This window comes from Manis javanica, chromosome X, assembly GCF_040802235.1.
Source record: "Manis javanica isolate MJ-LG chromosome X, MJ_LKY, whole genome shotgun sequence".
In the NCBI taxonomy this organism is placed as follows: domain Eukaryota; kingdom Metazoa; phylum Chordata; class Mammalia; order Pholidota; family Manidae; genus Manis; species Manis javanica.
The window spans coordinates 46633953-46651732 of record NC_133174.1 but is presented as its reverse complement, the minus strand read 5'-3'; the positions used below and the strand labels follow the sequence as shown (position 1 = coordinate 46651732).

Sequence of the window (17780 nt, the reverse complement as noted above, 5' to 3'; positions counted from 1 at the left end):
TTTTTTTTCCTTCCCCCTTACTCCCTTCCCTAGTGGCAACAACTTGTTTGTTCTCTGGTTTATGAATCTATTTCTGTTTTGTTCATTCGTTAGATTCAAAGACACAAATAGGTTGAGAGGAAAAGAATAGAAAAAAATATGCCATGTAAATAGTAATCTTATAAGATTTGTAGTGGCTATATTAATACCAGACAAAATAGACTTTAAGACATGTAATTTTACTATAGACAAATAAGATATTTTGTAGTGATGAATGGGCCAATTAATCAGGAATATAAAAACAATTATATATACACCTAATGACAATGCCCTAAAATACATGAAGCAGACAGAAACTGATAGCATTTAAGAATGATATAGGCACTTATAATAGTTGAAGATTTTAATACCCTACTCTCAGTAATAGCTAGAATAACTAAACAGAAAGTCAGCAAAAATGTGAAAAACTCAAGCAACATTGTCAACCAACTTGGCTTGATCTGATAAAAATGATTCATAGAGACTCTACACTATACTCAAAAATTGCTCAAGGTGGATCATAGACCAAAATTTAATCATTAAGACTACAAAACTTACAGGAGAAATTTTCAAATTTTACCTAGGAAAATATTTAGATACAACAGCCAAAACACAATCCAAGGGAAAAAGAGATTGGATTTCATCAAAATACAAAACTTCTGCACTTCAGAAGCCACCATTAAGAAACTGAAAAGACAAGCTACAGACTGACGGAAATGTTTACAAATCATATACCTGATAAAGGACTTGTATCCAGAATATATAAAGAACTCCTAAAACTTCTAAGAGAACAACCCAATTTAAAAATTGGTAAAAGATGTGAGTAGACATTCCACCAAAGAAAATATAAGATTGGAACATTAAGCACTTGAAAAGATTCTCAGTTTCAGTAATCACTGGAGAAACGCAAATTTAAACCACAATGAAAAACCAGTTCACTCAGCTACAATAATTAAAGTAAAGACAATGACAAATGTAGGCCAGACTGGAGAACCAAATGCCCTCACACATAAGCTGGTGGATATTTACAGTGGTGCAGAGATTAGTTTGGCATTCTCTTAAAAGGATAGACATAAATGAACCATGTGACTCATTTGAATCCTAGGTGTCTACCTAAGAGCACTGAGAAGATATGCCCACCCAAAGACTTGCACATGAATATTCATAAAACAATATTCATAATAGTCAAAAAATGTTATAACTCAAATATCCATCAAATGGTAGGTTGAGAAACATGTGGTTTGTCCATCAATGAAATACTACTCAGCAAGAAAATCAGATAAACTGATACATGCCAGCAGAATGTGAATTGACCTCAAAATCATGCTAAATGATGATAAAAGAAATCAAAGAAGGAAAGCTTGTGGACTAGAAGACTTACCGTAATGCTGTCACTTCCCCTCAAATTCATCTATAGGTTTAATGCTGGGTTTTTTGTGGACATAGATGAACTTATTCTAAAACTGTATAGAAAGGTACAGGCTTTACAATAGCTAAAACAATCTTGGAAAAGAAGAAAAAGGTGTAGGAATCACTTTACCCAATATTGAAGGTTAATAGTAACTAAAGTAATCAGGACCATGCACATATTTGCTAAGGGATAAACACATAGGTCAATGGAACAAAATAAAGAAACCATAAATAGAACCACACAGATAGCCTCAACTGATTTGTGACAGGTGCAGAAACAATTCAGTGGAGAAAGGATAGTCTTCAACAAATGATCCTGGAGCAGTTGGACCCTCCATAAGCCAAAAAAAAAATAAACCAAAATAAACATTTTGACCTAAACCTCACACCTTATACAAAAATTAACTCAAGATGGATCGTATTCTAAAATATAAAGAAAATTATACACATTATAGAAAAAATAGGAGAAAATCTTTAGATCTAGGCTTAGGCAAAAAGTTCTTAGACTTCTCACCAAAGGTTTGATCATAAAAGGAAACATTGATAAGTTGGACCTCATCAGAATTAAAACTTTCTGATTGAAAGCCCATGTAAAGAAGATGAAGCCAACCGGTCATTCACTAGAGAGGATATACAGTGGCAAATAAACACATGACTAGGTGTTCAGTCATTAGCCATTAGGTAAGTACAAATTAAAACCAAAGTGAGATATCATTACCTATGTATCAGAATGTCTAATATAAAAAATAGTGATAATACTGCATGCTGAGGAGGATGTAGAGAAACTGGATCATTCATACATTGGTTTTGGAGTTGTGAAATGGTACAGACACTTTGGAAAACAATTTGGCAGTTTTTTAAAGTGCTACTATGCAACTCAGCAACTATACTCTTGGGCATTTATCCTAGAGATATGAAAACTTATGTCCCCACAGAATCCTATACACTAATGTTTATAGCATCTTTATTTTTTTTAATTAAGGTATCATTGATATACAGTCTTACGAAGGTTTCACATGAGCAGTATTGTAGTTTCAACATTCACCCATATTATCAAGTTGCCCCCCACACCCCATTGTAATCACTGTCCATAAGCATAGTAGAATGCTACAGAGTCATTACTTGTCTTCTCCAGGCTGTACTGCCTTCCCTATGACCTACCTGTATTGTGTGTGTTAATCATAATGCCTCATAATCCCCTTCTCCCTCCCTCCCCACCCACCCTTCCCACCCCCTTCCCTTTAGTAATCACTAGTCCCTTGGAGTCTGTGAGTCTTCTGCTGTTTTGTTCCTTCAGTTTTACTTTGTTGTTATACTCCACAAATGAGTGAAATCATCTGGCACTTGTCTTTCTCTGCCTGGCTTATTTCACTGAGCATAATACCCTCTAGCTCCATCCATGTTGTTGCAAATGGTAGGATTTGTTTTCTTTTTATGGCTGAATAATATTCCATTGTATATATGTACCACATCCTTCTCTATTCTGAAGGACATTTCGGTTGCTTCCATATCTTGCCTATTGTAAATAGTGCTGTGATAAACATAAGGGTACATATGTCTTTTTGAATCTGGGATCTTGTTTTCTTCAGGTAAATTCCTAGGATTGGAATGCCTGGGTCAAATGGTACTTCTATTTTTAGTTTTTTGAGGAACCTCCATATTGCTTGAACTACTTTATATTCCCAAGGTTGGATGAATCTTTTTCTTTTTGGTATCATTAATCTACAGTTACATGAAGAACATTATGTTTACTAGGCTCCCCCCTTCACCAAGTTCCCCCCACAGACCCTTTCACAGTCACTGTCCATCTGCGTAGTAAGATGCTGTAAAATCACTACTTGTCTTCTCTGTGTTGCACAGCCCTCACCGTGCCCCCAGACACACTATACATGCTAATCATAATGCCCCCTTTCTTTTTCCCCACCCTTGTCCCTCCTTTCCCACCCATCCTCCCTAGTCCCTTTCCCTTTGGTAACTATTAGTCCATTCTTGGGTTCTGTGATTCTGCTGCTGTTTTGTTCCTTCAGTTTTCCTTTGTTCTTATACTCCACATATGAGTGAAATCACTTGATACTTGTCTTTCTCCGCCTGACTTATTTCACTGAGAATAATACCCTCTAGCTCCATCCATGTTGTTGTGAATGGTAGGATCTGTTTTTTTCTTATGGCTGAGTAATATTCCATTGTGTGTATATACCACATCTTCTTTATCCATTCATCTACTGATGGACATTTAGGTTGCTTCCATATCTTGGCTATTGTAAATAGTGCAGTGATAAACATGTGGGTGCATCTGTCTTTTTCATACTGGAGTGCTGCATTCTAAGGGTAAATTCCTAGAAGTGGAATTCTTGGATCAAATGGTATTTCTATTTTGAGCATTCTGAGGAACCTCCATACTGCTTTCCACAATGGTTGAACTAATTTACATTCCCACCAGCAGTGTAGGAGGGTACCCCTTTCTCCACAACCTCGCCAACATTTGTTGTTGTTTGTTTTTTCAATGATGGCAATCCTTACTGGTGTGAGGTGATATCTCATTGTGGTTTTAATTTGCATTTTTCTGATGATTTGCGATGTGAAGCATCTTTTTATGTGCCTGTTGGCCATCTGGATTTCTTCTTTAGAGAACTATCTATTCAGCTCGTATGCCCATTTTTTAATTGGATTATTTGCTTTTTGTTTGTTGAGGCGTGTTAGCTCTTTATATATTTTGGGTGTCAATCCTTTATCGGATCTGTCATTTATGAATATATCCTCTCCTGGTCTCTGGTGCCGTTGGCGCACATGATCTGCTCCTGGTCCCTTCCAGCACCGCCGTCCCCAGCATGCGCTACCACTTTCCCGTTACTAGGCCGGTCTGTCAGGGTCCGTGCCAGTTGGAGGAACAACTGGCCGGCTGCTTAGTGCCGTGTGGGGCTTCAGAGCTGCACTGCCTCCCCAGGATTTAGGGCACCTAAGATTCCCCGGGATTCCTAGCTGCTGGCTAAGTGTGCTAGGACGACTTCATCCAGCTATGGGGTCCCTGTCTCTTTAAGACTTGCAGAAAGCACTCGCTTTTCTTTTGTCTCAGGGGCACTGGTTGCAGGGACCTGCCCACAGGATTTGCTTTTCCATTTCTCTAATATCCAGCACCCCGTGCACCTTGTGTCTGCGCTCTGGGTGCGGATTTCTAGAGCTGGTTGTTTAGTAGTGCTGGGCTTTCACTCCCTCCCCGTTCTGACTCCTTTCTTCCCGCTGGGTTCTGGGGTGAGGGAGCATTCGGGTCCTGCCTGGCCGCAGCTTGTATCTTACCCCCTTCGTGTGATGTTGAGTTCTCACAGATGTACATGTATCCTGGCTGTTGTACTACATCCACTGGAGTCTTTTTTAGAAATAGTTGTGTTTACTGTATTTTCATAAATATATATGTTCTGGGAAGGAGATTTTCTCTGAACTACTCATGCCACCATCTTTCTGTGATGTTTCAGTTGGATGAATCTTAAGGGAATTTTGCTAAGTAGAAAAACCCAATCCCAAAAGATAACACACATGCGATTCCATTATGACATTGTTGAAGTGACAAAATTCTGGAAAAAGAGACCAGATTAGTGATTGCGAGGGGTTAGGAATGTGGACTGAGGGGGAAAGCGGGTGTGGTTATAAAAGGCAGTATGAGCTATCCTTGTGGTGCTGGAACTGTTCCATATCTTGAATGAGTCAGTATCAGTATCCTGGTTATGATGTGGTGTCCTGTGGTGTTGTAAGATGTCACCTTAGGAGAATTGGGCGAAGTTTTCCTGATATCCCTCTTGTTTTATTCCTTACAAGTACACACAAGCCTACAATAATATCAAAATTAAAAGTTTAATTAAAACAAAATCTATGCTAAGGAAAAAAGACACAAAAGACTACATGTTATTCCATTATGAAATGTCCAGAAATGCAAATTTTTATAGATAGTAAGTACATGAGTGGTTGCCTTGGGGTGGGAATGGGGTGTGACTACTCATGGGCCTGAGGAGTCTTTTTGGGGCAATGCAAATCTTCTGCACTCAGTAATGTTGTTAGTTGCACAGCTCGGAAAGTTACTAAGCCATTATTGCACTCTACACGTAGAATGGATTTTATGGTGTATAAATTTTACCTCAATAAACTTTTAAGTGTCTGCATATGTAAAATTTCTGCAAAATAAAAAGTTTATTTTAAAAATTGAATAGTGTTATAGAAAAAGACTTGTGTCATTCCCCTGAACAAAGGAAAGATATAAAAAAGAGAACAGTAATTATGAATGTATCTGTATGTCAAAATACATAAAATGAAAAGACAAATGACAAACTGGGAAGCTATTTGCAAGTTCGGACAGACAGTGTGTCAATACTCTCAGTATATAAAGGCTTTTTAAATACTAGCATCCCAAAGCAAAAATGAGTAAATGATAGTCCCTTTGGATTCATTTGTTTACAGAAAACAAAAGCCACTGTAGCTCTTATTCTAGAGATACAACCGGTAGTCTCACAGTCATCCAAGTGTAAGACAAGCAGTGCCCACAAGGAGTAGTGCTGGAGAGGCAGAAACAGGGACTGCCTGTTCTCTCACAGTCCTGTGAAGCTCTTCTGTTTCATTAGCCTCTGAATCTCACAGCTGTCCTTCAGAATGGCAAGCCACGAATTGATTTTACTTCGATCAGCTGTCTACCCTGTGTCCAAATAACTGTCACTATAATAAAGGTAAGGCTTTGAATTAGCTAGGACAAAATAAGCAAATTAACTGATAATGTCTATGATAGACATAGAGCAGTCACAGAAGTAAATAAATATTTGGAAAAAATGCAACCTCATCACTGGCAACCAAAGAGACAGAAACTTAAGTAGCAAGAAACTTTTTTTGCTTATTAAATAGTTAAAAGTTATTGAAATCATACACACTGGGGGAAGATAGGAGAAACTGGTCTGGTAAACAGTTTTGTAAAATGTATTAAGGACCTTTAAAGTGGATGTAACCTTTGGCATAGTTATTCCACTTCTAGAAATCTATCCTAAGGAAATGAATCTGAGATACAGATGAGCTTTGTGTATGTGAACTTCGTAGTATTACTTACAAGAAAAAGTATGATTAGTATAAGTTTCCGATATTAGAGCAATGTTTAAGTAAATTGATACATTCATATGATGAACATGCAGTCATTAAAAGTCATGTTTTCAAAAAGTATTTAATGAATGACAAATTCTTATAGTATAATGTCGAGTGAAAAAGGCAAGATACAGTATTCTGTATGTATAGAATGAAAGTTAAAGAAAATTGAGACTTGAGATGCTATGAAAGAAGCCCAAATCAGCATTCTTTGCAGTGGTTATATTTGAGTGGTAAGAGTATGTTATTATTTTTAGTTTTCATTTCTTTATACTTTTCTGCCTTCTTTACATTTTTTGAATGAGAATGAACTTGACCTTTTATAATCAGAATAAACCATGTTTTTTAAAATTAAATGAAGTGGAGTAAAAGGAGAGACTACCAAATATTAAAACATTTAAAAAATTTAACTGTGGTAGTGGCATGAGAAGTGACCATAGAATAAGTAAAGTAGATACAAAGCCTTGTATATATGTAAATTTAATATATGATATGGGGTTTCACAAAATATTGAAGGATCACACCATAATTGGCTCACTTATGAATTGTAACTAAGAGTGCTGCTATGCCAGGTACTATGCTAAAAGTTTTTACATGCATTTTCTCCTTTACTTATTACAACCTTTTGAGATGTGGGTAGTAGTAATCCCATTTTAGAGATGAGCAAACTAAAGTCCCAAGGCATTTGCCCAGAGTCACATAGGAAAAAAGTAGTGGAACCTAGATTGAAACCAAGTATGTCAGACTCCAAGTCTTTTTTTTGCTACCACATTCTATGTATATAAAGTTCCTGGCAAAGTATCTATAATACAAGAGGCATTTAATAAGTGTTACTCCTATGAGGAACTCATAGTTTGCTCCATATAATGTATTATATGTTTGTATATTGTATATATAATAATGTAAATAGTATTAATAGTAATAAGATGTTATCTTGTCATTGAGATTCAGGAAATTCCTTAGGAAATTAGTAATGCTATAGCTTTTCCAGAGAAAATCCCCAGTAGAATCGTGTAATTTTTAAAAATAGCACATGATGAGCATCACTAAACATTGGTTGATTTAATAATTATCCAATGTTATGTGGTCTCATTTATGCACCTCTCACTCCTCTGACTCTTTGGACTCTACCCCCTCTGTCTCATAATTCATTTAAGCCTAGTGGAATAACAGCAGCACTGACCAAAAAATGGAGTAGCATTTCCTTTTTAATATCTTGATATAGACTCATTTATTTAATAAATGTTTATTAAGCACCCATTCTACCATGCACCATACTGAGATTAGAGACATGAAAAATTGCAAACTAACATTTAAGTATATACCAAACAAAGAGCCTCAAATCCTTAGGAAAGGTAGTGTTCTGTCCTCTGTGAGGCCTTCTCTGATTCTCTCAGATATATTTAGTCATTCTTTCCTTCAGACACCCAAAACAATCTACTCAACTTATAAAATCACATCCCCTCCATTGTATTGGTCTTTCTGTGAGCCTGCCTGTCTCCCACATGTAACTTCTATAGGAATTCCTTTATGTCAGTTTTTCTTCTCATTGTCTGAGTCTATTGCTATTTTTTCATTTTGTTTTCTTTTGTTTGTACATTATACATATAAGTGAAAATATATGGTATTTGTCTTTCTCCACCTGGCTTATTTCACTTAGTATAATACCATCTAAGTCCATCCGTGTTGTTACAAATGGCAGGATTTATTTCATTTTTATGTCTGAATAATCCATTGTGTATATGTACCACTTCTTCTTTATCCATCCACCTATTGACAGACACTCTGGTTGCTTCCATATCTTGGCTATTGAAAATAATGTGGCAGTAAACATATGGGTTACTTATATCTTTTCAAATCAGAGAGAGTTTTTTTCAGGTAAATTACCTGAAGTGAGGAGTTACTGGGTCATATGGTATTTCTGTTTTTAATTTATTGAGGAACCTCTGTACTGCTTTCCATAGTGGCTGCACCAGTTTACATTCCCACCAACAGTGAAGGAGATTTCCCTTTCCCTGCATCCTCTCCAACACTTGTTATTTCTTGTCTTTTGGATGGTGGCCATTCTAACTGGTATGAGGTGATATCTCATTGTGGTTTTGATTTGCATTTTCCTTGATGATTAGTGATGTGAAGCACCTTTTCGTGTGCCTCTTGGCCATCTATATGTCTTTTTTGAAAAAATGTCTGTTCAAGTCCTCTGCCCATTTTTCAATTGGGTTATTTGTTTTTTTGGTGTTGAGGCATGTAAGCTCTTTATATATTTTGGATGTTAATCCCTTATCAGGTAAATTGTTTACAAATATATTCTCCCATACAGTAGGTTGCATTTTTGTTTTGCTGATGGTGTCCTTTGCTGTACGGAATCTTTTTAGCTTGATGTAGTCCCACTTGTTCACTTTTTGCTTTTCTTTTCCTTGCCCCGGGAAATGTCCAGAAAAAAAGTTACACATGCTTATGTTCAAGAGATTTTTGCCTGTTTTCTTCTAAGAATTTTATGGTTTCAATTCTTAAATTTAGGTCTTTAATCCATTTTGAGTTTACTTTGTGTATGATGTTAAACAGTAATTGACTTTCATTCTCTTGCATATAGCTATCCAGTTTTCCCAGCACCATTTATTAGAGCCTGTCTTTCCCCACTGTATATTCATGGCTCCTTCATCATATATTAATTAACCATATATGCATGGGTTTGTATCTGGGCTCTCTATTCGGTTCCATTGATCTATGGCTCTGTTCTTGTATCAGTATCATACTGTTTTGATTACTGTAGCTTTGTAGTAAAGCTTGAAGTCAAGGAGCATAATACCCCCAGCTCTGGTCTTTTTCAAGATTGCTTTGGTTATTTGGGGTCTCTTATTGTTCCACATATAGGATTATTTGCTCTAGTTCATTGAAAAATGTCATTGGTATTTTGATAGGGATTGCATTGAATCTAAATTGCTTTGGCAGGATGGTCATTTTAACAATATTAATTCTCCTATCCATGAGCATGGGATAGATTTCCATTTATTTGTGTCTTAATTTCTCTAATGAGTGTCTTATAGTTTTCACAGTACGGGTCTTTCACCTCCTTGGTTGGGTTTATTCATAGGTACTTCATTCTTTTTGATGCAATTGTAAGTGGTACTATTTTCCTGATTTCTCTTTCTGCTAGTTTGTTGTTAGTATATAGGAATGCAACAGATTTATGTTTATTAATTTTGTATCCTGCAACTTTGCTGAATCCAGTTATTAGTTCTAATAGTATTTTGGTGGAGTACTTAGGATTTTCTGTATATAGTATCAAGTCATTTGCACATAGTAACAGTTTTACTTCTTCCTTACTGATATGGATGATTTTATTCCTTTTCCTTGTCTGTTTGCCATGGCTAGGACTACTGGTACTATGTTGAAAAAAGCAGTGACAGTGGGCATCCTTGTCTTGTTACTGATCTTAGGGGAAAAGCTTTCACCTTTTCATCATTGAGTTTGTTAGTTATGGGTTTGTCATATATGGCCTTTATTATGTTGAGGTACATTCCCGCTATATGCATTTTGTTGAGAGTTTTAATTATGAATGGATGTTGAGTTTTGTCAAAGGATTTTACAGCATCTTTCTTTTTGTCAGTGTGTATGATGTTAATTGATCTATGAATACTGTACCATCCTTGCATTCCTTGCATCCTTGGTCGTGATGGATGATCCTATTGATGTATTTTTGAACTTGGTTTGCTAATATTTTGTTGAGGATTTTTGCACCTATGTTCATCAGGGATATTGGTCTGTAATTCTCTTTTTTGCATTGTCTTCGTCTGGTTTTGGTATTAGAGTAATGTTGGCCTCTTAGAATGAGATTGGAAGTATTCCCTCCTCCTCTAGATTTTGGAATACTTTAAGAAAGATCTGTATTAACTCTTCTTTAACCTTTTGGTGGAATTTACCTGTGAAACCATATTGTCCTGGACTTTTGCTTATTGGGAGTTTTTTTATTACCAATTCCGTTTCATTACTGTTGTTTGATCTATTCAGCTTTTCTGTTTCTTCTTGGGTCAATCTTGGAAGGTTATAATTTTCTAGGAATTTGTCCATTTCCTCTAGGTTGTCCAATTTATTGGCATGTAATTTTTCAGAGTACTCTAATTCTTTGTATTTCTGTGGTGTCCATAATGATTTTTCCTTTCTCATTTCTGATTCTGTTTATGTGTGTAGACTCTCTTTTTGTCTTGATAAGTCTGGCAAGGGGTTTATCTGTTTTGTTTATTTTTTCAAAAGAACCAGCTCTTGATTTCATTACTTTTTATATTGTTTTATTCTTCTCATTTTTATTTATTTCTTCTCTGATCTTTATTATGTCCCTTTTTATACTAACTTTGGGCCTCATTTGTTCTTTTTCTAGTTTTCTTTAATTGTGAGTTTAAACTGCTCATTTGGGGTTCTTGTTTCTTGAAGTAGGCCTGTATTGCTATTAGAACTGCATTTGCAGCATCCCACGTACTTTGAACTGTTGTATTTTTGTTTTCATTTGTCTCCATGTATTGTTTGATTTCCCCTTTGATTCATTCATTGACCCATTGGTTATTTAGAAGAATATTGTTGGGGCCTCCATGTGTTTGTGTTTTTTTATGGTTTTCTTCATGTAATTCATTTCTGCTTTCATACCATTGTGATCTGAAAAGATGCTAGATACGATTTCAGTCTTTTTTATTTTATTGAGGCTCTGTTTGTGTCCTAATATGTAATCTATTCTGGAGAATGTTCCACGTGTACTTGGGAAAAATGTGTATCCTGCTACTTCTGGGTGGAACGTTCTGTACATACACGTTAAGTCCTGATGTAATGTGTCATTCAATGCCTGTTTCCTTATTTATTTTCTGTCTGGATAATGGTCCTTTGATGTAAATGGGGTGTTACAATCCCCTAATATGATTGTATGGCTGTATTTTTCTCCCTTTAGGTCTGTTAATATTTTGTTTTACATATTGAGGTGCTCCTATGTTTGGTGCATAGATATTTATAATGGTTATATCCTCTTCTTGGAGTGATCCCTTTATCATTATGTAATGTTCTTCTTTTGTCTCTTTTTCCTTTTTTTGTTTTGAAGCCTATTTTGTCTAAGTACTGCTACTCCTGCTTTTTCCTCCCTCTTATTTTCATGGATTATCTTTTTCCATCCCTTCACTTTCAGTCTATGTATGTCTTTAGGTCTGGAATGATTGTCTTGTAGGCAGCATATAGACAATTCTTATTTCTTTATGCATTCTGCCAGCTTATGTCTTGATTGATGCATTTAGTCCATTTACATTTATGGTAATTATTGATAGGTTGTACTTACTGCCATTTTATTAATTGTTTTCTGGTTGTTTCTGTAGTTCCTCTCTGTTCCTCTCTTCTCTTATACTCTTCTCTGGTTATGTGATGGGGTTTTTTAGTGTTATGCTTGGATTCCTTTTTAAAAACTTTGTGTATCTATTTTAGGCTTTAGGCTTGTTGTTACTATAAGGTTTATATCTATATATAGATATAGAGCAAATCTATTTCAAACACAATCTAAAATTACTGTTTCATTCTTCCTCCTCCTTTACAATTTATGTATAAGATTTCATAATCTGTATCTTTTATGGACCCCTTGACTGATTTTCTGTATAATTGATTTTGCTATTTTTTTTAACCTACTTGCTTAGTATAAGTAATTGGTCTACTTCCTTTACTGTAGGTTTATTTCAATATGAAGAGTATTTAGGCTTAAGAACATTTCCATCTACAGAAGTCTCTTTAACATATCTGGTTAAGACTAGTTTAATGGTGGTGAATTCTTTTCACTTTAATTTATCTGAGAAAGTTAGTCTTTCCTTCAATTCTGAATGAAGTAACTGTCTGCCTCTCTTTTGCTGCTTTTAAGATTCTCTCTTTATCTTTAATCTTTGCCATTTTAATTACTATATGTATTGGTGTTGTTTTCCTGATACTCCTTTTGTTAAGGGCTCTCTGTGCTTCTTGGGCCAAGGTATCAATTTCCTTCTCCAGATTAGGGAAGTTTTCAGCTATTATTTCTTCAAAGAGACTTTCTATTTCTTTGTTTCTCTTCTTCTGGGACCCCTATTATGCAAATACTGTTTCATTTGGAGTTGTCACGCAGCTCTCTTAGAGTACTCTTGTTTCTAGAGATTGTATTTTCTCTCTGTTCCTCAGGTTGGTTGTTTTCCTGTTCTCTGTTTTCCATCTCATTGATTCTTTCCTGTACTTCCAGCAGTTTGCTATTCATTCCCTCCATAGTATTTTTCATTTCAGTTATAGTATTCTTCAATTCTGAGTGTCTCTCTTCCAAATTGTCTCTTTGTTGAAATCCTCCCTGAGATCAATTCTTTTCCCCAGGTCAGTAAGCATCTCTGTGACTGTTACTTTGAAACCTTTATCATGAAGACTGCTAATGTCCATTTCATTTAGCCCTTTTTCCAGTGTCTTATCTTATTTTGTTTGGAACATATTCCTCTGCTTCCTTATTTTGTCTGGGTTTCTGTTTATTCCTTTGTATTAAGTAAATCAGCAATATCTCCTGGTCTAGAAAGTAATGGCTTTATAAAGTAGGCATCCTGTGATGTCCAGAAGAAGCAAGACCCTGCTCACCAGTACCTGGTTCTCTTTTGAGACAGAGCCACAGTTGCTGTTGTGGGCTGTGGGCAGGGTCTGTCTTTCTGCCTGTCTTCAGACAGTGGCTGATCTGTCAGCAGAGCTGACAGCTCACCTCTGCATGTCCTTTATGTGCTGTTCAGCACTTCCGCTGGGATTTGTTTTGAGTCAGGCTGCCCTCTGCCTGCTAGTCAGCAATGGTGGTGACTGCCTGCCCCAGTTGGGCAGGGGAACATAGCCAAAGGGCTGAGCCACCAGTGAGGGAGTGTTTGGAGCTGGCTTTCATGAGCGTCTGACATTTTAGGCTGAAGGATAGCTGGGAAAAATTGTCCACGAGACGTTTCTCCTCTGGAGAGAGCTCCCTCTGACCTCCACCCCTCTGGCACACTTCCCACTGCTGGTAAATCTTTCAGACTGCCTCCTCTGTGTTAGGTCTCAGTGGGACCAACAGAGTATACCTGTCCTCCACAAGTTACAGAATTCTGACTCTCCCTTGTCTCTGGCCCCCGTTAATTACCAAAGAATAATGCAATGTGGCCTCCTGTTCCCAGAGCAGATCTTGAGGGCCAGGTGTGCAGGATTCCTAAGGGTTTACCTCTCCCTCCCACTTATAGTCTGGGAAGGGGCAAGAGCTTTAATCCCAATTGATCATGGCTCTGCCTCTTTACCCTTCTCCATGTGACTCTTCTTCAGCAGGTGTGGGTGGTTTGTTCTGCAGTCTTCAGGTCATTTTCTGGGATGGCTGTATTTGCTGCAGTTGCTTCCCTGGTGTGTACATGGAAGGGGTTTTCCTTGCCTTCTTACTCTGCCATCTTTTCTCCTCTTTCCAACTCCAGTAATTATAAGTGATAATTATCTTGTGGGTCTTCAGGGAGCTAAGGACAGAGACTTAGTACTAGAGTCTTTGTATTTTGTTTTCATCTCTCTCATCCTCTGCATTCTCAGTGCCTATAACAAGAAAGCATATTCAGTATATAAAATTTAGTTAAAACATATAACAGTGACTACTTACTCATTCAATTAGTGAATTTCTTATCTCAGTGAATGGCCCCATCATCTGGCCATCAGCCCAAGCCATAATTCTAGGAATCTTCACCTCTTCCCTTTTCTTTGTCCCCTTCCCATAAAATTCACAACCAGATCCTATGGATTTATCTCCTTAATAGCTCTTGTCTTTGTTCCCTGGCCCTCTGTTTTCCCTCAGCCAGTGTTTGTTTAGACTGCTTTAGTCACAGGTTTGCTGCAGTTGCCTCCCAAGTAGTATCCATGCTTCTTATCTCTTTCCTCCTGAGCCTGTCACTTTCAAACCCATCAATATCACTCTCCTGCTCTGTGTCTTAATCCTTAAGTGCCTTGTCATATTTTCAAGATGAAAGTCCAAATTCCTCAGTACTGTTTTTGAGACCATTCATGATCTGGTCTACCGTCTTCCACCTCCCCAATTTTATTATGAAATAATTGGCATACATCACTATAAATTTCAGTTGTAGAGCATGTTGGTCTCATTTGCATATATTGTGAAATGATTGTCACATGTAGATTTAGTTAACATCCATTGGATGTTAACTAAATCTATATAAATCTCATATAAATACAATAAAAAAGACAAAGTTCTCCTTGTGATAAGAACTCTTAGGATTTACTCTCTTAACAACTTTCCTATATATCATACAGCAGTATTAACTGATGTGTGTGTGTGTGTGTGTGTATGCACATAGTTTTTTTATTCATTCATCCGTCATTGAACACTAAATTTATTTCCATGTCTTGGTTATTGTAAATAATGCTGCAGTGATAATGGGGACTCAGTTTTCTTTTTGAGTTAGTGTTTTTGTTTCCTTTGAATATATTCTCAGAAGTGGAATTGTTGGATCATATGGTAGTTCTGTTTTTAATTTATTGAGGAACCTGCTTACCTCTATCATTATGGAACTCCGTACCTCTATGCCTTCACACATACTGTTCCCTCAACCTAGAATGTCCTTTCCCCACCTTTTGTCTCATATCTTTCTATGGGGCCTTTGAAACTCAGCTACTGCTGACTATTTTTTCAGGGTGCCCTCACTCACTCTTCCAGCCATGGCTTCCTTGCACCCTGAGGATTCTGTCTTCCTCCTTAATACATTGTCTTATCGTTATTGATGTATATATCTGTCTCCTATACCACCCAGACTGAAAGTAACCAAGGCAGTTATTCTTTTACTTTATTCAGCAGGAATTGCCAAAAGCTAGCCTCAGGTATGGCCCATGATAGGTTTATACCTTAGTAAATGTAAAATAAATAAAAAAGCTTTTGCAGCTTACTAATGATCCTTTATTTTCTAGGTACATGGTTCAGTGGCCTGGTGGCCGAATCCTGCATCGCCATGAGCTAGACACCTTCCTTGCACAGGCAGTATCTACCCAACTTTATGAACCAGATCAACTTCAAGAACTCAAGGTGATTTGGTCTACTCATTTAAATTCTGTCTTTTATGAGCTTATGGCTTTTCCTTAGGTCTTTTTCGTGGTGAGAAGAGTAAATCCTGCAGGTAAATGCTTAGTTGGCTTTAATCAAATACTTATGTCTATTAGTAAAACCAAAAATGTCCCCCAACACGGCTCCTATACTGATGGGTGTTAATGGACAGAAAAGAAGTATATGTAAGTCTTGGCCCACAGACCAGAGTGAGGTTTCTGACTCTTCTAAGATATATTACAGGGAACTTTCCCTGTTTGTCTCTGAGTAAATGTCTAGCCTCCCTTTTCAGTAATACTTACTGGGTGTTAGAAATCTAGAAGAGCCTAAGGAAGAAAGAAATCCACTACATAGAAGGTTGGAGGGTAGCTTAGAAGTCAGACTGCTTAGTTTTTTTTTTATAATCATTAATCTACAATTACATGAAGAACATTATGTTTACTAGGGTCCCCCCTTCACCAAGTCCCCCCCACAAATCCCATTACAGTCACTGTCCATCAGCATAGTAAGATGTTGTAGAATCACTACTTCTCTTCTCTGTGTAGGACAGCCCTTCCCATTCCCCCCACCACCACACATTATACATACTTATTGTAATACCTCATTCCTTCTTCCCTGCCCTTACCCCTCCCTTCGCTCCCACTCTTCCCAGTTCCTTTCCCTTTGGTAACTGTTAGTCCATTCTTGGGTTCTGTGATTCTGCTGCTCTTTTGTTCCTTCAGTTTTTCTTTGTTCTTATACCCCACTTATGAGTAAAATCCTTTGGTATTTGTCTTTCTCCGCCTGGCTTATTTCACTGAGCATAATACCCTCTAGCTCCATCCATGTTGTTGCAAATAGTAGGATTTGTTTTCTTCTTATGGCTGAATAATATTCCATTGTGTATATGTACCATATCTTCTTTATCCATTCATCTACTGATGGACACTTAGGTTGCTTCCATTTCTTGGCTATTGTAAATAGTGCTGCGATAAACGTAGGTGTGCATCTGTCTTTTTCAAACTGGGCTGCTGCATTCCTTTTTTTTAATCATAAATCTACAATTACATGAAGAACATTATATTTACTAGCCTCCCCCCTTCACCAAGCCCCCCCCACATACCCCTTCACAGTCACTGTCCATCTGCATAGTAAGATGCTGTAAAATCACTACTTGTCTTCTCTGTGTTGCACAGCCCTCACCGTGCCCCCCCACGCACTGTACATGCTAATCGTAATATCCCGTTTCTTTTTCGCTGACCTTTTCCCTCCCTTTCCCTTTGGTAACTATTAGTCCATTCTTGGGTTCTGTGATTCTGCTGCTGTACGGTTCCATCAGTTTTCCTTTCTTCTTATACTCCACATATGAGTGAAATCATTTTGTACTTGTCTTTATCCACCTGGCTTATTTCACTGAACATAATACCCTATAGCACCATCCATGTTGTTGCAAATGGTAGGATCTGTTTTTTTCTTATGGCTGAGTAATATTCCATTCTGTATATATACCACATCTTTTTTATCCATTCATCTACTGATGGGCATTTAGGTCGCTTCCATAACTTGGCCATTGTAAATAGTGCAGCGATAAACATAGGGGTGTGTCTGTCTTTTTCAATTTGGAGTGCTGCATTCTTAGGGTAAATTCCTAGAAGTGGAATTCTTGGATCAAATGGTATTTCTCTTTTGAGCATTCTGAGGAACCTACATACTGCTTTCCACAATGGTTGAAATAATTTACATTCCCACCAGCAGTGTAGGAGGGTTCCGCTTTCTCTACAACCTCGCCAACATTTGTTGTTTCTCTTTAAGATGATGGTGATCCTTACTGGTGTGAGGTGATATCTCATTGTGGTTTTAATTTGCATTTCTCTAATGATAACCGATGTGGAGCATCTTTTCATGTGCCTATTGGCCATCTGGATTTCTTCTTTAGAGAACTGTCTATTCAGCTCCTATACCTATTTTTTAATTGGATTATTTGCTTTTTGTTTGCTGAGGTGTGTGAGCTCTTTATATATTTTGGATGTCAGTCCTTTATCGGATCTGTCATTTATGAATATATTCTACTATACTGTAGGATACCTTTTTGTTCTACTGATGGTGTCCTTTGCTGTACAGAAGGTTTTTAACTTAATATAGTCCCACTTGTTCATTTTTGCCTTTGTTTCCCTTGCCAGGGGAGATATGTTCA

At 37.1% G+C, this 17780-nt stretch overlaps 1 protein-coding gene across 3 annotated transcripts in view; it reads left to right on the top strand.

Annotated features, from left to right (window-relative positions):
* The window catches only part of FAM120C (family with sequence similarity 120 member C), a 144418-nt gene that overhangs the window by 108447 nt on the left and 18191 nt on the right, over positions 1-17780 (top strand). For all 3 annotated transcript variants that reach the window (XM_073227964.1, XM_073227963.1, XM_037010375.2), the window contains exon 11: positions 15475-15589. In XM_073227964.1, coding sequence (XP_073084065.1) covers positions 15475-15589 — 115 coding nt within the window. The remainder of the gene's footprint in view (positions 1-15474; positions 15590-17780) is intronic.